The sequence below is a fragment of the Eleutherodactylus coqui genome, chromosome 6 (assembly GCF_035609145.1).
Source record: "Eleutherodactylus coqui strain aEleCoq1 chromosome 6, aEleCoq1.hap1, whole genome shotgun sequence".
Classification (NCBI taxonomy): Eukaryota; Metazoa; Chordata; class Amphibia; order Anura; family Eleutherodactylidae; genus Eleutherodactylus; species Eleutherodactylus coqui.
Genome location: NC_089842.1, coordinates 24,655,672 through 24,681,710, shown reverse-complemented (window position 1 = coordinate 24,681,710; position 26,039 = coordinate 24,655,672). Strand labels below are relative to the sequence as shown.

At 44.5% G+C, this 26,039-nt stretch overlaps 1 protein-coding gene across 1 annotated transcript in view; it reads right to left on the bottom strand.

Annotated features, from left to right (window-relative positions):
• Window positions 1-26,039, bottom strand: part of LOC136631961 (short-chain collagen C4-like) — a 471,326-nt gene that overhangs the window by 32,829 nt on the left and 412,458 nt on the right. The window contains exons 3-4 of the mRNA XM_066606484.1: window positions 7,296-7,340; window positions 3,493-3,594 (exon numbers count right to left, since the gene is read on the bottom strand). Of these exons, the coding sequence (XP_066462581.1) occupies window positions 3,493-3,594; window positions 7,296-7,340 (147 nt within the window). The remainder of the gene's footprint in view (window positions 1-3,492; window positions 3,595-7,295; window positions 7,341-26,039) is intronic.

Sequence of the window (26,039 nt, the reverse complement as noted above, 5' to 3'; positions counted from 1 at the left end):
CACGGGACAACCCCTTTAATAGTCTGAATCAACTACTAGATCTCTATGGTAGCTTCTCCAACCTAAAAGTCAATAAAAACAAATCAGTTATTTTAAATATCTCACTACCTCCCCACAGAGCAGAGGAAGTGAAGAAAACTTCCCCATATATATGGGCAGAACGCTACATAGATTATCTAGGTATCAAAATCACAAATAACTTAACAAAACTCTATGAAAGCAATATGGGGCCGCTACTAACAGAGATAGAAATGCTTCTCTCTGCATATAACTTACCGATTATCTCTTGGTTTGGAAGAAAAAATCCTATTAAAACTTACATATTACCTAAAATCCTATACAAGCTCCAAATGCTACCAATACACATTCCCAATTCTTTTTTCAAGAAAATTAGAACACAATTCTCACGCTTCTTCTGGAAATATAAACGCCCGAGGATAGCATATTCACTAATGTCGAAGAGAAAGCAATATGGGGGGGGGGGGCTCCCTAATATGCTAGACTACTACAAGGCAATAAACTTGAACAGGTGGTTAGATCTAATAGCCCCGTTAAAAAAACACAAGTTAAGGGAAATCGCACAATTAACCTATGGTGACAACTTCCTCAGGGACATGTGGCTCCCCAACCCTATAATATATCGCTCTAAAGGCTTTGATATACTGCTGAGAGGCATCTGCGAGACCTGGGACTCTCTATCATACGAATTAGCACCCCCACCATCCCCCTGTACACCCCTAAACTTACTCCCTCATGTCTTCAAGAATTCTAAGCCTTGGATTCCAGAGAACCTCTGGAACACTTTTGAAAGATTTTCAATCCATGACCTACAAACACTCATGCACGAAGAACCCACTTCTATAATAAACACCCTATGCGCACAAAAAAAGCTGCAAGAGCTACACATCGCGCACATCTCAAATGTAATCACAATTTTCAAAAGAGAACATCTCTCAACAAGACCGACAACAGAATTCGAAAGATTAATAAAAAACCCAAATACAGAATATAGGAGAATATCCCACATAACCAAAAACTTTATATCAACCCACAATTTAATTAGACCAGCCTTTATCACGTCCTGGGAGAAGGAACTAGATATAAAAATATCAGATGCTAAACTTAAAACAATATTTAAATCCGCCTACGGTATCTCACCATGCGTACGCCTCCAAGAAAACCACTATAAACTTCTGTCCAGATGGTATAAGACCCCCGAGTGGCTTTTCAACTATAAACTCTCTGACTCAAATAAGTGTTGGCGCTGCCAAGAGAATGTAGGCTCATACCCTCACATATGGTGGAGCTGCAAGATAATAAAACCCTTCTGGACAGAAATTGAAAAGGAAATCACAATAATTCTCAAGAATGCCTTCAAGCTATCCCAGGACGTAATAATTCTAAGTAAACCAAATAAGACATTTAACCCTCAAAAAGACAAACTCATCTCTTTCATGTTAGCAGCAGCAAAAGCATTGATCCCCCTATACTGGAGAAGTACAACACCCCCCTCCATAAAAATGTGGAAAGAAAAGATGGCTCAGATACATCAGTTCGAGGAGATCCTGAGTTGGACAAACTCAACATACACGTCCTTCCTAAACATATGGTCGCCTTGGGTTAGCTACCAATCTAACAACACAACAAATGATTAGGCTCTGAGATTCAGAGTTCCCCCCCAGACGAAACGTAATTAAAACAAATCATACATGAATATACTATACCCACATACACCCCAAAGAGTGAGGAGGGTGAAACACAGACTAGGAAGTAGACCACCCCTACTAGCCACTAGACAAAACCATCTCGCAACCCTGTACGAAATAATAGCCCTGAGGCTAAAGTGGGAACTTAGCTCATAAGACAGCGAATCGGGCGCGCCCTCTGAGGGCTGCCTCTCCGCTATCCCCCGGCGGAGACGCGGCAATCTATCCAGACTATCCTGGTCTGGTTAAGATCTCGCCAATGACTCTGGCATCCCACAAACAGAGGGCGCGTCAACTTGCAAACAGGGACACGCGCAGATAGACAAGGTAAATGGTCTCAGGAGCAACAGATCAAACGGAACGCAGGCAGAAGCTAACAACACAAACAGGGTGGGCCGGAAACCCCGACTCCACCCTGTGGATAACAGCGCCACCCCACCCCCCCTCCCTGCCCTTCTCTCCCCGCCCTCTACCCTCCCCTACCCCCCTTGTTATTTTTCGATAAACATTAGGTATGGTTATTACAGATTTCCAGATGTATGAGTTCGCTTATGAAAAGAAGGTAGCGGCTCACTCCGGCTCAGCAAATAAAGCCTTTAAGCAAACAAAACTGGGCGGGAGAGACCTGCTGGTACTGACTTTAGGACATAGATAAAAACTCTGTCTGAGCTAGCTGACAATTTCATAAACAATATATCTGATTCTTGTAATGTCAAGCTATAAGTTTGTAAAGTGCACGTTCAAACTCATACATACCTTGTATTTGAAAACTTTTTCAATAAAAAGTGAATTAACAAAAAAAATAAAATAAGTAAGATACCGTAGTCCAATGATTTGATACTGGCTCAGTGGTTAACTCTGTTTGCTTGCATCACTCGGAACATGGATCTGAAGCTGACCAGAAACAACATTCACGGACAGCCCATGGCACAAAATATGGACAAGGGAAATCCCACAGCATTTCTGATTTTCATTTTTGCAGGTTTCAAAAAAGATACTTGTTTTTGGATTTCTGTGATCGCCCCAAGGCCAGTTCTGTTTTTTAAAAAAGCAACTTTGCAAATAGTCTCCATTCTAAGGGCTCTTTCCCACGGACGGATTTCCGCCGCGTTGCCCGCAGCTATTAGGTTCTATTGAACCTAATAGCTCAATGCTCACGATGGAATTCCGCACCGTGAAATCACAGTCAATGGAAGCCCATCCGTCACGCTATCTTCCGCTGTAGCGGAAGATAGCGTGATACCGCTTGCCCACCCACCGCCAGCCGCGTCCTTTGACGCGGCCGGTGCGTCATGTGACGCTGTGGGCGTGTCATATGACGTGGCCGGCGCGTCACATGATGCTGCGGCGCATGTGCGCCGAAGCGTCATGTGGGACGGAAGACTCCAGATCCAGAGGTAAATATTGGGGTCTCTGGGGGTCGCCGTGAGGGGCTCCGCCGCGGAATTCTGCGGTGGAGCCCATCACGGCCGTGTGCAGCCGCCTAAATCTGCTGTGATGTGCATACAGCTACTATGCAAATGTATGCGGGGAATTCACTACATACTGGGGATCTTACACCAGCTTTTAGCAACAGTGCGCTGGAGTAAGGTGCGCCAAACTTATAGAGAGGCGCATGCATCTTAATACATTTGCTGAATCTTACATTCTCATGGTCACACACTGAGTATTTGTTATATTTGTGCCTGTTTCAGAATAAAATACTCCAGGAAGTAACAGGCATCATCACCGCATGGCTGATCATCAGTTGGCTACTCACCACAAGATTTACCATCACATGACTTACCATCACTTGTGTCCCAACCACCACAATTTTCACATGGCGGTTCTTCATAATCATCACAATTTGATGGTGGGAATAGATAGTTACTGCCCTGTGAGCCCCCACCTGCAAAGCAGAAATCAGCAGAAATCAGGTCTGTTTTTCTCCCTGTTCACCTTAAGAAATGCCACCATGTGGTGCTCAAATAATACCGCTATACACTGCTGAAAAATATTATGCAAGGTAAATATTATTAGGATTTCAGTAAAACGAGCATCTAGGTTTTAGATCTTAAAATAAAGTGTTTGTTTTTTTCTCATCTCCTTGATGTGTTGTCAGTCTCAGACCGGCTTGCTAATTAGACTGCCAAGAGATCTATGCCTAGAGGAAAAAATGTTTCTACGCCGACATAGAAAGGGGTTCTTTACTGTAAGAGTGAGACTATGGAACTATCTGCTGAGGACGTGAATAAAGGAGTACAAGTGGGGCCTGGATCTCTTTTTTGAGTGTTACAATGATACATGTTACATTCACTAATAACTACAGAAGGGTTGTTGGTCCAGGGATTATTCTAATTGCCAGATTGGAGTCGGTAAGGCATGTTTTCCCATTAAATAGGGTGAATTGGCTTTTATCTCATTGCAGGGTTGTTTTTATATATTCCTCTGGATTAACATTGGGGGGCGGCGCAGGGGGGGGGGGGGGGTTGTTATAGTCTGAAATGGATGGACAAATGTCTGCATTTGTCCTTACATACTATGTTACAACACAGGCAAATATGATCTGATAAAGGCTTAATAAGGAAAGTCTATGCCAGACAAATGAATCTTATTTAAAGGGGCAGCAGTAAAAAGGCTGCTGAGGAGCAGCAAACAGGCATTTGAAGATGCTGGAGTCTTTGGAGTGTCACAGACCTCTCAGAGACCTAACAGACATTCTACTCATTCAGCGTGCAGCTCTGGGCCATGCTGTGGCTGCTGACCTCTGCCCCTGGTGTCTGTGTGCACCGTCCTGTATGCAGAGAGATAGAAAAGGGAGCAAACCCGGTGTGTATGAGGGACCGGAGCCCAGTAGGATGTCCGGGGACCAGAAGCCTCAAGGAGTTGAAGAAAAAAAAAAGAGTGTAGATTTGTGTGAAAATTAATTTCACTAGGAGGCGCTGCTGACCTGATAAAGCCACCAACTGGTGGACAGAATGGAACAAATGGAGAAACAATACTGGTAAAGAGCCACTGCTCTCCAATGAATATCAACAGGCAGTGGAATAAGATTTATCCAGCTTCCCTTTTTATTGCGTCAATTAAAACCAGCAGATAAGCGTTTCGGGTCAGGCCCCTTCATCAGTCAGGCTGGGTTAGACTAGGCTTCCGAAAATAAATAAAGAAATCCAGAAACATAAGAGAGTACGAAAAAACACTCTTTATGTTTACAGATTTCTTTTCTTTAACCTAGTCTATCCCAGCCTGACTGATGAAGGGGCCTAACCCGAAACGCATATCTGTTGCTTTTAATTGATGCAATAAATAGAGAAGTTAGATAAATCTTATCCTACTGCCTGTTGATATGTATTGGTGAGTAGGACTGGGCTACCAGTATTGTTTCTCCATTTGGTCCTGTATGCAAGGCAGATACCGAGGGGAGAGGTCAGCAGTCTCAGACTCTGCACTGCTGCCGCCAGATTGCGGTTGCAGGCTGGGTGAGTGGAGTGTCTATAGGGATGCTACCCAGCCAGAGGCAAATCAGGTGGTTGCTATTACTGCTGGGGCCAATATCAGGGGGTTGCTATTACTACTGTGGCTAAAATGGAGGTCACTATTACTACTGTGGCTAATATGGTGGTCACTATTACTACCTTGGCCAATATAGGGGTCACTATTACTACTGCAGCCACCAATATAGGTGTCACTTACTACTGGGGCCACTGTAGAAGCACTACTACTAAGGACGCTAAGGGGGACCCTATTACTATACAGTCTTAGAATTACAATCGGCCATTTGAAGGCAACCATAAGTCTGATGTGCCCCTCGTTGAACATAAGTTTTATACCCCTGCTTGAAACTCAAGATGGTAATTAGTTAGTACAGTTTTCTACACCATGAAAAGCACTGATAAACTGGCAAAACTCTGATAGGAAGAGATCTGACAGACTAAAGCCCACTACAGATTCAGCTGACAAATTTTTGAGAGTCAGAAGTTTGGGTGATTGGCACCTCACAACATCTTCAAGCACAACTTAACACAGCAAAAAATACCAGACAAATACATAGACAAAGCTTCTATCTGCAGGTTTGACAAGTAGAGCCTTAGTAAGAAAGCCACTGCTATGATTCCAAAACAAAGAAAAAAAGACTTACCTGGACCAAGCAGCACCTCCAATAACTACTGAAGAATGGAAGAGGGGCTTATGGACTGATGAATCAAAATTTGACACCTTTGGTACATCATGTAGGGTTTTTTGTTTGCCATCCAGTAGTGTGTGACACCAGCTATCTAACATGGAGGAGAGGTATGATAGTCTGGGGCTCTTTTGATGGTTTCAGAGTTGGCAACTTGCACGGGGTGACTGGCACACTGGATAAAAAGGGCAACCACAGCAATTTATACCCCATGCAATACCCTCTGATATACAGCTAGTTGGTTAGGGGTTCATGTTACAGTAAGGAAATGACCCAAAACATACTTCTAAGAAGACAAGAAGAAGCCGGTAGGATTTAATAAATGAAATGGCCGGCACAGTCTCTGGACCTAAACGCCACTGAGCTTGCTTGGAATGAACTGGACAGAAGGGTGAAAGTAAAGCAACCTACAAGTGCAGCACATTTGTGGGAACTTCTACAACAATGTGGGGAAGAAACGTCTGAACAATAATTGAATGTAACTGTAAAAAGAAATCCTCGATTGTGTAAGCCTGTTCTATCAGCTAGAGGGGCGACTGGGAGAAGTCAAAAATCTGGATTGAATTTGGAGAAAATGAATCCATTATTTTTATTCATCTTAACGTGTTTATTTGTTCTCTGCTGTCATTTTAGTGCACATTTGAGACATTAAACTGTGTAAACATGAATAAAAACTAGAAAAATGTAAGTGTTCTAAAACTTCTGACCGGTAGTGTACAAGTTCAATAGATGAGAGAGTTGGTAAAATCCTATCAAAGAAGGGCTAATATATCAATATGTAACTTTATATGGAATTACAACCTCTTGGTTTTAAGGTGAGCTTATATTGTAAAATCATCCCTGCATGCAGCAAATAACAGATTTATGATGGAAATGATATAAATGACATTATGTGTTCAAAAACTGAGTTCATCATAAGTTGGAACAAGACATATTGTGTTCATTTCAAAATACAACTAATCCATCAAAAATGTAATGTGCATAAAAATTAGCAACAATGAAATAACATCTCCCTGCAATCAGTAACCAACAGTAATAAAAGTGATATATAATATATAACTATCACAACTAGATGGGAAATAGTGAGATCTGTAGTGGGCACAAGCCGTGGGTGCTGGGTGACCTATAGCTTCACCTTCAGTAGGGGGCTATGTAATCACACAGGCTACACACCCCAAAGTCCGGCCCTGGCTTAAAGAAATACATTCTATCACTATGCCCATGCTATTAGATGTATTGGAGCAATTCAGAATTAGTTGCAAATTTGTACACACCCTTTAAGTTTTCCATACAAGTGATTTCTGGGTAATGGAGAGAGCAGAGATTGCTGGGATATGTTCACTGAGCAGCAGTAATAGTCATCAGGGAATATACAGAACATAAAAGTGTAAAGGGTGGATAGACGGACCATTATGATGTATAATACTCACAACCAAATGGCAGAAAGAATGCGTCGGTCAGCATGAAGGCTGCATCTGTAAAGCACAAATCAGCAGGAATCAGATGTCTAATTTGTCTTTATTAATAAATATCAACATGTAGTGCTCAAATAATACTGCTACACAGTGATCAGATGGAAGCTTCACACATACAGTCAGCTAATAAAAGTGATGTACAATACATGACCAATGCTACTACACAAGTAATACTGAGATCTGTAGTGGTCACAAGCCGTGGGTGCCAGGTCTACTCTGGTTCCACCTTCAGGAGGGGGGGCTATGTGATCACATATGTTGAATGTCCCAAAGTCCAGCCCTTGCTTAAGGAAATGCATTTTCCCCTATGCCCATGCTGTACTACAGGGGGCGATACTGAGACTGTCATTCACAGTCTATTTGCAGGACTGCCGTGTTTTTCCCTCCTTTAGCAAAAATAGCAGCTAATAATGCAACAGAACCGCAACATATATCAGACTCTGTCACCATGTAGAACTCTAAATGTATCTTTGTATGTAAACAGAGAAAACATGAAATATCAAAACAATCAATACAAAAAATGTAAATCAAGAATTTATAAATTAAGATCAGAAATACTTGGAAAAGTGGAAATCCGCTCTAAACACGAAGAAATACTCACTCAGCGACAGCAGCAGCAGCACAGAGATCGGTCTCATGGTCAGTTCTGGAGTTTTACCTTCTAGCTGTGAAAAACAAATTGTAACTAGAAAATTCAGCATTTGCAGAACCTCTGCTTGCTTTCAGTGAATGGAGATCTATCGTAAGCTTGACAATTTGAAGGGTTAGTTACAGTGTATCACTAGTATGACAGTTGGCAGGTACAAAATGCTATGCAGAGATTATTTCTGTATGGATATGAAGAGTTAGAGATTAGTAGCAGGTACTTACCACTGAGATGTACCGGCTGTGGTCTTCTGCTAGTGCAGGGATGTGCGGGATTATATAGGGCTCTGTGGGTGTGGGCCACGTGTACATACTCTTTGAAGTAAACTGCCTTTAGTTCCTGGTTACGTCATGTCTGGTATTATTTCTAATGTAACGTGCAGACTATGATGACATTAATATCAGGCCAAAACTCATTAAAGTAATTATCGGCTCCTGTTAATCCTCAGGGAAGTGGCCGGGAGCATAACGGCTCAGCCACGTGGCAGAGTGTAAACCGAATTATGCTTCGGGAGTAAATACTGCTCATATATTTACAGATTACATAAAGCTGCAGCTATGCATTATCTGCATCTTTGCCAATTCTCTTGGAACACCCCTGAGGCTCCATGAAAAAAGAGACACCGCCCGCACTCACTGAAGAGTTGGCAAGTCTCCCGGGTAGAGCAGTTCTGCCACTTGGGTTCTGATTGCTTGGGTAGCCGATGAAAATGTAACTGTGCTTAACTCCTTATTAGTTGAGTATGGTCGTCACACCGTCCGGCACACATCTGGACAGTCTTGTATCTTCAGCTATCTTGCCATCTAACATCCAAGGAGCAAACTTACAGCAGGATACATGGGAGTACAAATGAAGATACACAGGCTGTCCATCAGAGCATGACCTACTAATGAGAAGTGAAGAGCAAGATGGGACACAGAGAGGGGATATTATTTATTAGGGGGCACAGAGAGCGTAACTATCAGTTTCTAGGGGCACGAAGGGCACATTATTTCTTGTGAGCACTATAAGAGAATTATTACTTAGTGGAGACACTACTACTGGGCCGGGGCACTTTGGGTAGTGGCAGGATGGGGAGAGTGTAGAGAAACGACTCAAGGTTGGACAAAGTCTTCATGGCGGTCTGGGTTCAGATAGAGAAGGACATTACTGCTATTTATTACTACAGGAAAACATTGTGGCTGTTATTACTACAGGGGAACATTATGGTTATTTTGACTACAGGGCACAGTACTGCTATTTATTACTTTGGGGAAAAGCTATTTGTTATTACAGCGGGACAAAATGACTATTATTACAATAGGAGGGTCAGTACATCTATTACTAGAGGGTGAAACTGTGGTTATTTATTACTACAAGGGAAATCAAGGCCATATATTACTACAGTATGGCTATTTACTACTACAGAAGGACAGTGTGGGTCATTGTGCATTGCATTGGGACAGTATAGCTTTTTTTCATTACTCAGGGGGTGCTGTGAGTTACACTGTTATACAGTATGTAGGGGAAGCTGTGTGTGGCACTATTAAAAGTTTATAGGAAAAAGCAAAGAACCAAAAACATCTGTGTGGCAATCTGTGTAGAACCCAGTTGCATCCAGGAGACGTTGTCATGTTGGTCTGCACTGGATGGAGAAAAAAATGACGGTGCTAATTAGAGCTGACATCATGTGTGAGTCACAATATCATTGTTTATTTTACCACTTTCTGTCTTTGATCAGTCCTGTAGTCACTGTATGGTCGGTAGAGTGATGATGGGTAGTAACATTCTTGCTTGTGAACTGACAGCTACCACAATACTTTACCATTGATCTGAAACATAGTGTTAGCTATCCCTCCTAACTTTGTGTTATCAGTAAATTTGATTAGTTTTTTTCAGTTGCCTCTTCCAGATCATTTATAAAAATGTTGAACAACACTGGGCCAAGGACAGGTCCATAGAGAAGGTTAGTAATCGCTTAACAATAACATCTGATCTATGAGGTACACATCAATATAAAACCTGCCCACTAAAATGAGGTTGTCCGTACTACATAACTCCTCAATAGTGTAATTTTGCGTAAATTCAAAATTTGGTCCTATTTCCCTACTTCATTATATGTCTCAATCTTCTTGTACTATAGAGATACCAATGCCTCCTAAAAGTTCCAGATTGTGCGGGGGGACAGTTCAGGATTTGGGATACTGTCCCACAGTCCCAGGCAGTAGGTGGCATGTCCCAGCCCACACTGCAGTCACCTCGGACCATGGCCGGCTTTAGCTAGGTGCGACCTGTGTGGTCACGCAAGGTGCAGGCCACCAGCTGCTAAGATGCAACAGCAGGCCATGTGAGTCCTTTTTTAAATGTATGTAATAAAATAAAAATCAGTGCAAACTCATCTACCCTTTTGCTTCCTGGCCACCGGTAGTCGGTGCCACTGTCGCCCCCAGAGTTCCTGGTAACGCAATCATGTGATACATACATGATCACTGCAGGCATTTCCTCTACTCACTAATGCTGATACTTATTACAGGAGCACACCACCCAGAAGCCAGCAGGGGTCATCAGCGCTGACTACCAGCAGCCAGAGAGCTACAGAGGAGGTAAGTATGTATTGCTTTTTAGTTTATTACATGGAATTGGACAATCTTTCTAAAAAAAGGACATGTGGGGCAATTTTTTTAAAAGGGGGCAAATGGGGGCCTTCTTTCTTATAGTGCTTGGGGACTAAAGGATTAGTTTTACTGAGTAGCTTCAAAAGTGGGTATTAATAGTGAGTGAGGACATAAAAAAGGCTATATTGTTAAGTGGAGACACTTTTAATGTGTGAGGGTCACTAAAGGCAGAAGTTACTGTTATAAATAGAGGGATAATACTACTGTGTGGGGCACCACAGGTGGCATTATTACTATCTGGGTTACTCTAGAAGGGGGATTGCACAACAGTATGGTGGTATTATTTGGCCTTTGTACAGTGTAATTATTGGTAATACTGATCTTTATACTGTTCTTTACTTAGTAAGAGTATGGTGGCTCAATGGATAAAATATAAGTGGCACATTAATGTATAACTGTAGCTATAGCCAGGCACAAAGAGGAGAAGCTCAGCTGTCCAATGGCAGCTGGGCTTCTACAGTAAGGGCTGGGATTGGAGACAAGTCCCGGACATTAAACCCATTAGATGCAGTAGTCGTTGCTGACTGCTGCATCCAAGAGGAATGGACCCACACTTTCCCCACCACGATGTAATCACAGTAGAATGTAATAGTATGATCGGGGGCGTAACTATAGAGGATGCAGGGGATGCGGTTGCACCCGGGCCCATAAGGCCTCTCTTCTCCATATAGGGAACCCAGTACTATAAGTAAAGCATTATAGTTGGGGGCCCTGTTACAAGTTTTGAATCAGGGCCTGAGAGCTTCAAGTTATGCCTCTGAGTATGATAATACATAAACAATCCACTGCAATCAATGAGTACTGCTGTATATTGTAAAACCAAATAATATGATTAAAATATTTAAAAAATATTTTTTTTAAATTACATAAACTATAAAAATCACCTTATTTCCATTTCTTACATAAAAATATAGATGTAAAAAATATAAATAAGGAAAAGAATTGCTCTCAGTGCTTCCGAAAAGGTGTAAACTATTAAAATAACACATTTTTTATCCCACACAGTAAATAGCATAAATGGAGACATACACAGTGCCAGAATTGTTGTTTTTTGGTTACTTTACCTCCCAAGAAAAAGAAACAAAAGGTCAAATAGTCATTATAAGCTCCAAAAAACCCCCCAAAATTAGAGCTCACCCAGAAAAAAGCATTACAATTTTAGTATCACTGTAATCATGCTGTCTCAGAATAAAGTTAATGTTTGATTTTTACTGCACAGTGAAAGCCATAAAAAGAAAAAAGAAAAACCGTGCCAGGTACATAGCAATGAAAAGTGGAGTGTGGGGGTGAGGGGGGGGGACAAAAGGGCCATTTCGCACAGGGCATCATGACCTGAGGCTACTCTGTGGCCAGCATCAGAATGAATCGCCAACGCTCTATACAGCTGCTGTGCATCCTTGGCTCCAGCCTTACTTCGTAGTGAATGTCACTGCCTGGACTGGGCGGCAATCCTACATCGCCAGGTAGTTATTCTTCCTCTGAAGCCTCTGCGATCCAAAGCAATTTCCCTGGAGTCATTTTCTTCTCCAACAGATGGAAACGGACGTCGGCGATAGAGGAGTATGTTTTTTTCTTGTGAACTATTAATATTGAGGGCCAATATTATTTAATACTGTTAAAGGGCAATATTACTTTTGAAAGAGCACTATTAGCATTGAGATGGCACTAATAAGAACTGTTACTATTGAAGGGGCACTGAGGGGCACTATTATGGGATAAAGAGGGTGTGACTTTGTGTAAAATGGGTGTGGCTTGTCACAAAAACTTGCTATGGCATGCTGCGTATACAGCTATAGTTGACCCTCTTTTTGTTGTCTAAAAGTTGGGAGGTATGGATACCCAATATTCTTTCCAGATTAGTGAGGTAAACATCTACTAAATGGCTTCATTGTGGGGTTTTAAGCATCTGGCTAGTCTTGGATAACACAAGATCCAACAAAAGGTGTTTCCGCTTGGTTTATGCCAACACTACCCATCCTCCATATGTGATATTGTATCATAAGGGACAATGAATAATAAATGTATTACATTTTATTTATTATGCCATTGAAAAAATGATGGACGTGTAAGAGGGTGCTGTTGTACTGCCGTTGCCAATTATTTCTTATTTTTATTACATTTGACTAACAGACTAATATGTTAACCCCTTAACGACCAGCCCATAGTGTTTTTACGTCCTGCCCGAGTGGGTTTTATTCTCTGAGGACGTAAAAACATGTGTCATGCAGAGAATAAAGCCCCCCGGGCTCTGGATGTGACAGCTTCATGCTGTCGGTGTCCGCAGGTTGCCGACAGCATGGAGCTGTCATCGCGGGCTGCAGGGACCCCCCCCCCCCCCCGGCGATGCAATCGGCGCTATCCAATCGATAGCACCGATCGCAAAAAAGTTTTTAAAAAGTCGAAAAAAGTTAAAGATTCAGCTGCTCTGATGGATCGGATCCAACAGGGCAGCTGAAATTACTCACCCGAGTCTGCCACACTGCTCCCCGCTCTCCTCGTCCTTCAGGCCCCGAAGCCGGTCAAAGCAGAAGGCCTGGCGGCGCAGGAAATTTAAAATCTGCCACCAGGGATCAAAGGTAGCCAAGAGCCTGGAGGTGTCACGGGGAGCCGCGGTATGCGGTTACTGGTCACGCGATCGCCGTTATCCAATGCATACAGCTACTGGGTATGCGCCCGCAAGCAAAATGCCGGACACATTCGCAGGAGCCGGGGAGCCCAGGAAATGTTAAATCTCCTTGCTCCCAGCGACCAACGGTCGCTGAGTGCTTGGAGCAGTGACCGGTGGCCTCGTTCAGCGGTCCCCGGTCACGTGATAAAGTAGCGATATAACATTAGGCCGGTCACGCATGACCGCAGAGGAATTAGTGGGTTCTGCATCCGCTTGATCAGCGGTAATCCACGGATCAATCACATGCATTGGATTACACAATTCCCCTCGATTAGCGGGTCGGAATTATGTAATCCACTCGCAGAAACAGAACACGGCATGCTATATTTTACCGCGGGTATCCACGACTTAGAGCCGATTGTGCTCTATGAGCGGGGATATACCCGCAGCCCATATGCAAACACATTGTGAAGGGTAGCGGGTACCCGGGTCATCTCTAAGCGACAGCGCGGGAAATATAAGCAAAAAACAGTGTACTGCGCATGACCGCCTGTGTGAGTAGGCAGTTATGCGCAGTACATTACGTGGCCATACGCAGGGTCACAGCCGGGCTCACACCTGGAATCTGCTGCGGGCCTCCGCAAGTGGATTCTGCATACGGCCGTGTGAGCCCGGCGTTATTCAGACCGCTACCTGTAATCTGTAATTTACAAGAAGCCCCGGGAACGTTCGCCTTCATGCAGTTCCAGGAGCAGCTTGTTGAGCGCCTTCTGTGTGAGACCGCCGCACCGCAGCAAGATTGCAAAGCCTCAGAGCGCCACTTTTTCCACCCCATCCCCGCCGCTGAGGTCACGAAATACCCCCAAAAAAGCGAGAGAGGAGAGGGGATACACGGTTTTCTTGCCCCATGTGCCCAACCCAACCAGCCTCCGTAATTACCCCTGTCATTGGACATAAAATGCAGTTTATATTATTACCTTTATCTAATATTTAGGGAATGCTAAAAAATAGGGATGGCGGGGAGGGGGGATTATTTTTATGAAGTCAATTTTTTTTCCGTATAAGTGGGCAATGGGGCCTGGAAATTATTCAGTTGTACCCTGAAATCCAGCGGGCATTCCCTGCATTACAGGCCTTGCCATGGGTCCTGTAAGTAGATTAAGGCCACAATGGGTATGTTTCTGAACACGGGACAAATGGGGGTATCCATTTTGGGGTGAACGTCTTCATTTCTATGTACACTGTACAAAAAAACTGTTTTTAAATTGACAAAATTGCCAATAAAATGAAAATCGTAATTTTTTCCTTCTGCTTTGCTTAGATTCATTCAAATACTGTGCAGTCAAAATACGCAGTACACCCCTAGATGAATTCGTTAAGAGGTGTAGTTTTTAAAATGGGGTCATTTGTGGGGTTCTCTATCGTTTTGGACGCTCAATGGCTCTACAAGTGGGCAATAGGGCCTGGAATTTATTCCGTTGTACCCTGAAATCCAACGGGTGCTCCTTCCATTATAGGCCTAGCCATGTTTCCTTTAAGTAGATTAGGGCAACAATGGGTATGTTTCTGAACACGGGACAAACAGGGGGATCCATTTTGGGGTGAAAGTCTTCATTCATGTGTGTGCTGAACAAAAAAAACTGTTTTTAAATTGACACAATTGCAAAAAAAATGAAAATCATTATTTTTTCCTGCTTTTCAAAATGGGGTCACTTGTGGGGGTTTTCCATCGTTTTGGATACTCAAGGGCTCTACAAGTGGGCAATGGGGACTAAATCTCCTTCAAGCAAAATTTCTGTTCCGAAAGCCACCGGTTGCTCCTTTCATTTTGGGCCCCATTGTGCATACAGACGTAATACTAGGGCCACAATGGGTATGTTTCTGAGCACAGGACAAACAGGGGTATCCATTTTGGGGGGCAAGTCTTCATTAATATATCTGCTGTACAAAAAAAAAGAAGGTGAAAAAAGGGGAAAGAGCCTAGCGGTCACCCCCCTAACAATTTACTTGGAACAAACCGTCATTAGCAAAGCACACGCACTGGCACATCTTAGCTAAGCACCACACTAGGTCCAACCAAGGACAATCACTGCCTGCGGGTGACACCACTGCCTCTTCTCCTGGGTTACATGCTGTCATTGCTGTCCAACCCCCCCGCACGACTCTGTGTCCACAGCGCACACAAAAGATTCAGCTGCCCTCATGCCACACGCTCGCTTCATAGCCACACCACCCTCATGTCTATTTATAAGTGCGTACTGGATGAGGAGGAACCAGAGGCACACACTGCAGAGGGTTGGCAGGGCCAGGTAGCGAATCTCCTTGAAAGTGTGGGCGATAGCCCACAATGCTGTTGAGAATTGATGATAAATTGATTTACGATCATCATTCCAATCCCATGCCACCTCCACCACAAAATTGTCAGGAGCCGCAAAAGTGGACATAAAGGGTACTCAGGTGCCAGCACTTCTACATATCTCTACAATGCAGCAATACTCTGTGTGGGAAGCACGTGAGCGGGCCCAGGGTCAGGCTCGGTCCCAGCCTCCACCTTGTGTGACCAATGGTGCTGCGAGTAACATAGCAATGGGAAATACATGTGTCCTCACACAATTCATTCTGTGTAGGTGTCAGATAGCTGAACACTGCAATGGGAAGTCTTTGAGTTCCTTGGCCTCGCCTATGCGGTCGGTGCACAAAGATGGTATTACACAGGAAACCTGTGCGGCGCGAGCACGCCGGAGCGGCCCCATTCAACAGAACAGAAGAGAAGACTGCACAAGCGCGTCTAATCGAGGGAGAAGAAGGCTTCGGTCGGCACCATGGAGACGGGGACGCCAACACTGGAGGGGGTAAGTGTATGACTTCTGTATGGCCAATATTTAATGCACGATGTATATTACAAAGTGCATTAATATGGCCATACTGAAGTGCTTAACACAGCTTGCTTGCGCGGGACAACCCCTTTAAGTCATTTTTCAAAAATTGGATAAGCCAGTACCAAAAATCACTGCATCCTTAAGCAGGTCCACATGCAGCCAATCAGCAAGCTGTGCACCTTAGTGATGTTACCAGATGTCCAATGACATGAGCCAGTCATAAGTATCATAAGCACTGTGCTACGCACCAGTGCCATTTTGAAGCTCAGCACAGCAGACAGAAGTTGTTGTATCGTGTGGGGAAACTGTTCTACATTATGGAGAAGATGGTTTACCCTGGTAAAAGAGTATATTCCAGGAAACAAACAAAATGAGCTGTAGTCTGTGGGATACTGCAATTGCTGAAAGTTTATATGCCAGCAAAAAGAAAAACTGCTCCATAGTGTGGTCCAGACACTTTTGAATCTGGCCTATTAGATTGTTACGTACATTGCGTACCTGTCTTTAAACTAAAAACTAACCTAAAAACTAAACTAAAAGTTAAAATGGAAAGAAAACAATGGCTAGATGATATGACTGTATAGGAAGAGGAGCTGAAAGATGAGGAGGTACTTGACCCAACATGGCGTGAAAGCAGAGCAGCTACGCTTGGGGGCTCGGAAGGGGGAGTAGAAGCGGTAGATCCCAAGAGAGAAAGTAGGGTGTTGCAGGAAAATAGTAGGGACATATCACCACCATCAGCTAATACTAGCCATGGGCAATGTGTTGTCAGCCAATAAAGGGTGGGGATTAGTCGAAGCATCATGAGGATCTCTTCTCCCAGAAGGGATGCGATGAGGCGAACAGGCTATGGGTCCTCCATACTTAGCTGCACAATGCACAGCAGAATCATACGACAATTGAACAGATGGTATCATGCAGAACCTGTTCACATCTTGTTCCTTCTGTCAACATCAAGCTGAGTTAATCAAACAAAGGTTTACTTTGGCAATCACAAAGGTTTCTTTTGCTCAAAAACTATTTCATTACCCCTAAATCCTTGCAGCTAAAATTGAATTATACATTTCTCGCTGCCTTTTATCTGCTCATCTGACTTTCTCCGCACATGCCATTGAAAGCATTAAAACCCTCCTCTCCAGATGCACCACCACCTGACTCCTGATGTTACCAACAACTGTGGTTGCCCTATCTGCTCCTACTCACTGCTGGTGATATATCTGATAATTCTTGGCCCTCTCACCAAATTCCCACCATACTATCTCTGGCCCACTAGCATGAGGCCCAGACAACGATCTGTTCAGTCTGATGAAGATCCCAGCATGGGGTAGTGCTCAAGGTTGAGGATCAATCTGCGGGATCTCTTTGACATTTTTACTGTGATTTATGTAAACTGTGTATTTTTGACAGCAACTGAACTGTGCTGGAGCGTCTCTCAAAAGTCTTTAGTAATCAAAATCTGTTAAAAGTGGCTGAAAATAAAATTTACTGGAACCATGAGAAATAGCCTCTTTACCATCCCATCCATGTTCCGATGGAGTTGCTCTCTTTATCTCCAGCTGCATTCAGCATTGCTGAAAAACATCACTGATGTACCCTTGAAGGATTCTTGTTGACTCTGCTTGTAACAGAGAATGCCCAGATTCAGACAGTTTTTTGTGCAGCTCCATTGATGGTGAAGTGCTTCTACAGACACTTTGCAGCAGAGACTATCTCAATACCTCCAGCCGCTATGATGCTGGTTTTAGGCTGCTTTGGTGATTACTCTCTGGCTTACCTGTTCAGCTCTATTTTCTCATCCACACTCTACTACACAGTATTACGTGTTACTGCTAAGTTTCCTCACCTTCTTCTGGGGGCAGCTGTGGTCTTCATCTTCTGGTCCTGCCATCCCTGGCAAACTTTGTGGCCTACTTGGTCTTAGTCCAGCTCTCACTGCTGCTTAAGGCCTCATGTCCATGGGGAAAATCAGGCCCGCTACGGATTCTCCAAGGAGAATCCGTAGCGGGTCCCTCCTGCCCCGCGGACATGAGCGCTTAAAATAAGAATTAACTTACCCGCAGCGGACCAGGCAGATCTTCTCTTCTTCACGGCCGGATCTTCTTTCTTCGGCCGGTGGATGTGCTCGGCACGCCGGCTGCGTGCCGTGCACATGCGCCAGGCACATCCGCTCGGCCGTGAAGAAGAGAAGAGGTGCCTGGTCCGCTGCGGGTAAGTTATTCTTATTTTAGGTCTCCTGCAGATCCGAACAGCTTCCATAGGCTTCAATAGAAGCCTGTGGGAGCAGTCCCTGCGGGAGACCCGGACGAAAATGGAGCATGTCACTTTTTTTTTCATGCTCCATTTTTTCAAATTCACTTTTATTGACCATCCGCGGGTATTTATCTACCCGCGGGTGGTCAATGCATCCCTATGGGATTCGGATCTGCATGCGGGTGATCCGCTGCGGATTTTAAATCCTATTTTGCCCGTGGACATGATGCCTAAAGCATGCACATGCACTCATCCCGCCTCTTAAGGTGCCAGCGAGCGTACTCAGCTTTCCAGTCCCCAACCAGTCCTGACAGTGCTGGGGCTGTTTAGGATTGTTTTACCCATCAGCAGGTGCCTCCATACTGTGTGAAAGCTTAAGTGTGTTTTTGTCTGATCTCTTAGTGTTTGACCGGTGTCTGAACCAACCACTTTTCCTGATCTCTCCAAATCTGACTTGTTATTGATTGTATGTTCCTCGTCTGTTGCCAGCCCTGACCCTTGGACTACTTTGTGTTGTGGAAGGTTTCCATCTGCCCTGACTCCAGCTCTGTCCTTTCCCTACATCTCTATCTACACCCTTCTGTACCACACTATGTGCAAACCTGACTAAGTGCACTAAATGCCTCTTAACTGAGACTATTTCTGGGGTTCTGGTGGGGTGGGAGGAATTGGTGAAAAATGTGGAACCCCAGTTTCTTCTTCTGGATCTAGACACCAGGTCAAATCAGTTCTAAGACACAGTAGATCCTCATTGGCTGCTATGACTAGAGTTGCTTGTCGTGATCAGCAGGGCAATTAAATTAAGCCAGTCTTCTCACAATCTAATTCCGTCATCCTGACTGATTTTTGGTGATAATCAGCTTCCCATAATGTATGCATAAACAGGCCAGCATGCAGCCAATCAGCAATCAGGGCACCTTGATGATGTCACCAGATGTCCCCTATATGTTGCATATGGGAAGCACTCTCTTTGCACACCTGCATCACATGACCCAGTCATATATAACATAGGCACTGTGTTACGCACCAGTGCCATTTTAAAGCTCAGCACAGCAGACAGAAGTTGCTGTATCGTGTGGGAAAACTGCTCTACATTACGGAGAAGATGGTTTACCCTGGTGAAACAGTTTATACCAGGAAACAGAAAAACTGCGATGCTGCAATTGCTGAGAGTTTATATGCCAGCATAAAAGTAAAACTTTTCCACAGTGTGGTCCAGGCACTTTTGACTCTGGCCTATTAGATTGTTACGTACATTGTGTACCTGTCTTTACACTAAAAACTAACCTAAAATCTAAACTAAAAGTTAAAATGGAAAGAAAACAATGGCTAGATGACTTGACAGTAGGGACATATCACCACCATCAGCTACTACTAGCCATGGGCAATGTGTTGTCAGCCAATAAAGGGTGAGGATTAGTCGAATGATCATGAGGATCTCTTCTCCCAGAAGGGATGCGATGGGGCGAACAGGCTATGGGTCCTCAATACTTAGCTGCACAGTGCACAGCAGAATCATACGACAATTGAACAGATGGTATCATGCAGAACCTGTTCACATCTTGTTCCTTCTGTCAACATCAAGCTGAGTTAATCAAACAAAAGGCTTACTTTGGCAATCACAAAGGTTTCTTTTGCTCAAAGACTATTTCACTACCCCTAAATCCTTGCAGCTAAAATTGAATTATACATTTCTCGCTGCCTTTTACCTGCTCATCTGACTTTCTCCACACATGTCATTGAAAGCAATAAAACCCTCATCTCCAGATGCACCACCACCTGACTCCTGATGTTACCAACAACTGCAGTTGCCCTATCTGCTCCTACTCACTGCTGGTGATATATCTGATAATTCTTGTCCCTCTCACCAAATTCCCACCATACTATCTCTGGCCCACTAGCGTGAGGCCCAGACAGCGATCTGTTCAGTCTTATTAAGATCCCGGCATTGGATAGTGCTCAAGGTTGAGGATCAATCTGCGGGATCTCTTCGATATTTTTACCGTGATTTATGTAAACCGTGTATTTTTGACAGCAACTGAACTGTGCTGGAGCGTCTCTCAACAGTCTTTAGTAATCAAAGTCTGTTAAAAGTGGCTGAAAATAAAATTTACTGGAACCATGAGAAATAGCCTCTTTACCATCCCATCCGGGTTCCGATGGAGTTGCTCTCTTTATCTCCAGCTGCATTCAGCATTGCTGAAAAACATCATTGATGCACCCTTGTATGATTCTTGTTGACTCTGCTTGTAACAGAGAATGCCCAGATTCAGACAGTTTTTTGTGCAGCTCCATTGATGGTGAAGTGCTTCTACAGACACTTTGCAGCAGAGACTATCTCAATATCTCCAGCCGCTATGATGCTGGTTTTAGGCTGCTTTGGTGATTACTCTCTGGCTTACCTGTTCAGCTCTATTTTCTCACCCACACTCTACTACACAGTATTATGTGTTACTGCTAAGTTTCCTCACCTTCTTCTGGGGGCAGTTGTGGTCCTCGTCTTCTGGTCCTGCCATCCCTGGCAAACTTTGTGGCCTACTTGGTCTTAGTCCAGTTCTCACTGCTGCTTAAGGCCTCATGTCCATGGGGAAAATCAGGCCCAGTAGCGGGTCCCTCCTGCCCCGTGGACATGAGCGCTTAAAATAAGAATTAACTTACCAGCAGCGGACCGGGCAGGTCTTCTCTTCTTCGCGTCCGGATCTTCTTTCTTCGGCCGGCGGATGTGCTCGGCACGCCGGCTGCGTGCCGTGCGCATGCGCCGGGCACATCCGCTCGGCCGTTAAGAACAGAAGAGGTGCCTGGTCCGCTGCGGGTAAGTTATTCTTATTTTAGGTCTTCTGCAGATCCGGACGGCTTCCATAGGCTTCAATAGAAGCCTGCGGGAGACCCGCACGAAAATGGAGCATGTCACGTTTTTTTCATGCTCCATTTTTTCAAATTCACTTTTATTGACCATCCGCGGGTATTTATCTACCCGCAGGTGGTCAATGCATCCCTATGGGATGCGGATCTGCATGTGGGTGATCCGCTGCGGATTTTAAATCCTATTTTGCCCGTGGACATGATGCCTAAAGCATGCACATGCACTCATCCCGCCTCTTAAGGTGCCAGTGAGTGTACTCAGCTTTCCAGTCCCCAACCAGTCCTGACAGTGCTGAGGCTGCTTAGGATTGTTTTACCCATCAGCAGGTGCCTGCATACTGTGTGAAAGCTCAAGTGTGTTTTTGTCTGATCTCTTGGTGTTTGACCGGTGTCTGAACCAACCACTTTTCCTGACCTCTCTAAATTTGACTTGTTATTAATTGTATGTTCCTTGTCTGTTGCCAGCCCTGACCCTTGGACTACTTTGTGTTGTGGAAGGTTTTCATCTGCCCTGACTCCAGCTCTGTTCTTCTACTACATCCCTGTCTACACCCTTCTGTACCACACTATGTGCAAACCTGACTAAGTGCACTAAATGCCTCTTAACTGAGACTATTTCTAGGGTTCCGGTGGGGTGGGAGGAATTGGTGAAAAATGTGGAACCCCAGTTTCTTCTTCTGGATCTAGACACCAGGTCAAATCAGTTCTAAGACACAGTAGATCCTCATTGGCTGCTATGACTAGAGTTGCTTGTCGTGATCAGCAGGGCAACGAAATTAAGCCAATCTTCTCACAATCTTATTGCGTCATCCTGACTGATTTTTGGTGATAATCAACTTCCCATAATGTATGCATAAACAGGCCACCATGCAGCCAATCAGCAAGCAGGGCACCTTGATGATGTCACCAGATGTCTTCCATATGTTGCATATGGGAAGCACTCTCTTTGGACACCTGCATCACATGACCCAGTCATATATAACATAGGCACTGTGTTACGCACCAGTGCCATTTTAAAGCTCAGCACAGCAGACAGAAGTTGTTGTATCATGTGGGGAAACTGCTCTACATTACGGAGAAGATGGTTTACCCTGGTTAAACAATGTATACCAGGAAACAGAAAAACTGGGACACTGCAATTGCTGAAAGTTTATATGCCAGCATAAAGAAAAACTGCTCCATAGTGTGGTCCAGACACTTCTCTCTCGGGTCTATTAGGTTGTTACTCACAATGCTTACCTGTATTTAAACGAAAAACTAAACTAAAAACTAAACTAAAAGCTAAAATGGAAAAAAAAAACAATGGCTAGATGACTTGACTGTAGTCGGCTCCCACTGAAGCAATGGTTCCACATTCTGCATGGGCTGGCCTGCTTCCATGCCTTAGAAATGGTTCCAGAACCATGGCACACAGAACAGGAGGTAGAGTCGATAGCACAGCATGTCCCTGCTACCACCAACTCTTCTTCCTCACCGTCCTAGACACTGAAAAGTCATACTGCAACAGTCACCGTCCTAAACTTCGCTCCATGCCAAATCACCTAGACAGTCTGAAGCAGTCCACACGGATGAGTCTAAAGATCATTCATTGTCATGGATGTAATGGAGAAGACCAAGAAATTGACTGCACTGATGCCCAACCATTTTGTTCGTCTGAAGAGGAAGATGAGGGTGGTTCAGTGTGCGCAGTCAGTCCTCTACAGTCAATGTGTACTCAGGGGACTGTGGAATTGGAGGTATCAGCTGTCACTGCTTCCTGTTGCATAGAGTCTATTCAGGAAAAGAAGGATGACAAAGAGGAAGAGGAGCTGAAAGATGAGGAGGTACTTGACCCAACATGGCGTGAAAGCAGAGCAGCTAATCTTGGGAGCTCGGAAGGGAGAGAGAGTAGGGTGTTGCAGGAAAACAGTAGGGACATATCAGCACCATCAGCTAATACTAGCTATGGGCAATGTGTTGTCAGCCAATAAAGGGTGGGGATTAGTCGAAGGATCATGAGGATCTCTTCTCCCAGAAGGGATGTGATGGGGGCAAGCAGGCCCTGGGTCCTTTAAACTTAGCTATTCAGTGCACAGCAGAATCATATCCCAATTGAACAGATGGTATCAAGCAGAACCTGCGCACATCATGTTCTTTCTGTCAACATCAAGCTGAGTTAGTTAAACAAAAGGTTTACTTTGGCAATCACAAAGGTTTCTTTCATTTGAAGACTATTTCACTACCCCTAAATCCTTGCAGCTAAAATTGAATTATACATTTCTCCCTGCCTTTTACCTGCTCGTCTGACTTTCTCCACACATGCCATTGAAAGCATTAAAAGCCTCCTCTCTAGACGCACCTCCACCTGACTCCTGATCTGACCCACACCTGCTATTACCCTCACTGCTTTTCCGCACTGCTGGTAATATATCGGATAATCCTGGGTCCTCTGACCAAATTCCCTCCATACTATCTCTGGCCCACTATCAGAAGGTCCAGACAGCGATCTGTTCAGTCTGATGAAGATCCCGGCATGGGGTAGTGCTCAAGGTTGAGGAGCAATCTATACCATCTCATTGATATATTTACCATGATTTATGTAAACCTTGTATTTTTGACAGCAACTGAACTGTGCTGGATCGTAATCAAAGTCTGTTAAAAGTGGCTTAAAATGGCTTCGGCCCTGGACCCCGAAGGAGCAGGATGAGCCCAGCAGAGCTCCTGCAATAGCGTCCACCCTGGAGATATAGGAACCCTTTCGGTGCCACAAAAGCAGCTGTAGTGGATAGATATCCCCCTACATGTCTGGGAGAAGCCTCTTACACCACCAGAGTATGGCGGTCACTGAGTGAACCAGGATACACCATCTCCCGGGACCTCACTGCCAACAGAGAACCCCGGTAAGCCCTACATGGCTGCTGCTCCTTGTCCTGACTCCACGGAACAGCTACCGGTATGTTGCGGCCTAGCTGTGCACAAAGCCCGGCCTAGATTTCCGGTCGCAATACCCATGGCGTAACTCATTTAGCACTGCAGGAGGGGAAAAGAGGCAGGCGGCTCCTCCATTCTACCGGGAGAGCCCTGATCACCCCTGGTACCGCGCTCCAGAGCCTTCTGTGACTTTACCGCTCCGTACCCAGTTAGTTTATTAAAAGCAAATGCCCCCAGCAGTTTTTGTCTTTTTGCAGCTCCCAGCCCTCCTGATACTTGGAGGGGGCTTAGTAGGAAAATGGCAACATGGATATGCATTAAGGCAGAGTCAGCCGAACGTGGTTTTGTCCACTTATGTGGCCGTGATATTCGCGACTGCATAACGGGGCAAAACACTAGCTCTAGTTAATTGTATGACCAAGAACAGATAGGATCTGCCCTATCTTTCCTGCATGTAGTGAATACTCGGTAAGGGAAAGATTGGGTCACACCTATCTTCCCGCGGTTATTTTCAAACTCCTCAGCTCTGGCCCTGAATTTGAAAAGCCGTCGAAGGGGGTGAATTTCCCTGTTTTGGCGCAACTGCGCTCCGTGAATGTGGACGTACATGGGCCTGCGTTCATTTGAAAAAGCCTTTTGGGCTACTTAGTCCATCAGTAGGTGCCAGAGCTATCGGTCTCCATACTGTGTGAAGATTCAAGTGTGAGTCAAGTTTTTGATGTCCTGGTATTTGACTTGTGCCTGAACCAACCACTTTTCCTCACATCTGTCAATTTGACTTTGGCTCCTTATTTGATTACATGTTCCTTGTCTGTTGTCTGCCCTGACCTTTGGACTACTCTGTATTATAAAAGTATTCCGTCTACCTTGACTCTATCTGTCGTCTTCTACTACATCCGTGTCTACACCCTCTTATACCACACTATGGAAAAACTGAGTAAGTACAACAGTTGCCTCATAACTAAGACTACTTCTAGCATTATGGTGTAGTAGGGAGAAAACCCCAGTTGTTGCCTCTGGATCTAGACCCCAGATCAAATCAGTTATAAGATCCACATTCGCTGCCATGATCAGAGTTGCTAGTTGTGATGAGCCAGTCGATAAAATTAAGTCATTTTTCACAAATTGGGTAAGCCAGCACCAAAAATCACTGGATAATCAAGTTTCTTATAATTCATCCTTAAAGGGGTTCTGTCAATACAATCTATATTTTTTTTCTCCCATAAATCTGCCCCACTGGCACAACCTGTTGTAAATAACACATACAAAACGTTTTTTTTTAGAAGTAGTACTTACCTAGGCTCCATTTTTCACCTCCATGCTCTGTTTACATCTTCAGCCCCTCCTGCTAGAAGGTCATCTCCCAGCACCCCTTGCTGCGCTGACCAATTCTACCCTCACAAAGCTACTTCCGCCCATCCAGTGCAGTGAATACAGCTTGCAGTCCTGCCTGCATATTTCTCATTTCAGCCGCACTTCTCCGGCGCGGCCGATTCAGCCAATGAGGTGGCTCGAATCGGCACCACGTGACTCAGCGTTGTGCCCGCGCATTGCCGTGCACGATTAGCTGTGTCCGTGCATCACGTGACCTGTGATGTCACCAACCCTTTGAATTTGCCCGCGGATTCCGAGCACTATTCATCTACAGAATTTTTTACAATTTACAACGTGGGAGAGTAAGATTTGTGCGCCTACAACTGACGCAACCTGACTTTTTTGCAGATTTGTGCGCTACGCGTGGAGACGCCACCCGAGATTTGTGCGCCTTTTTGAAAAATTACGTGTGGAGAGGATCCTGACGTTTGGAAACGTTTCGAGAAGAATTTTGCTTCGCTCGTACACCATCTGACATCACTCAGTGAGGTAAGCTGCTGCATCTGCCAAAATCTT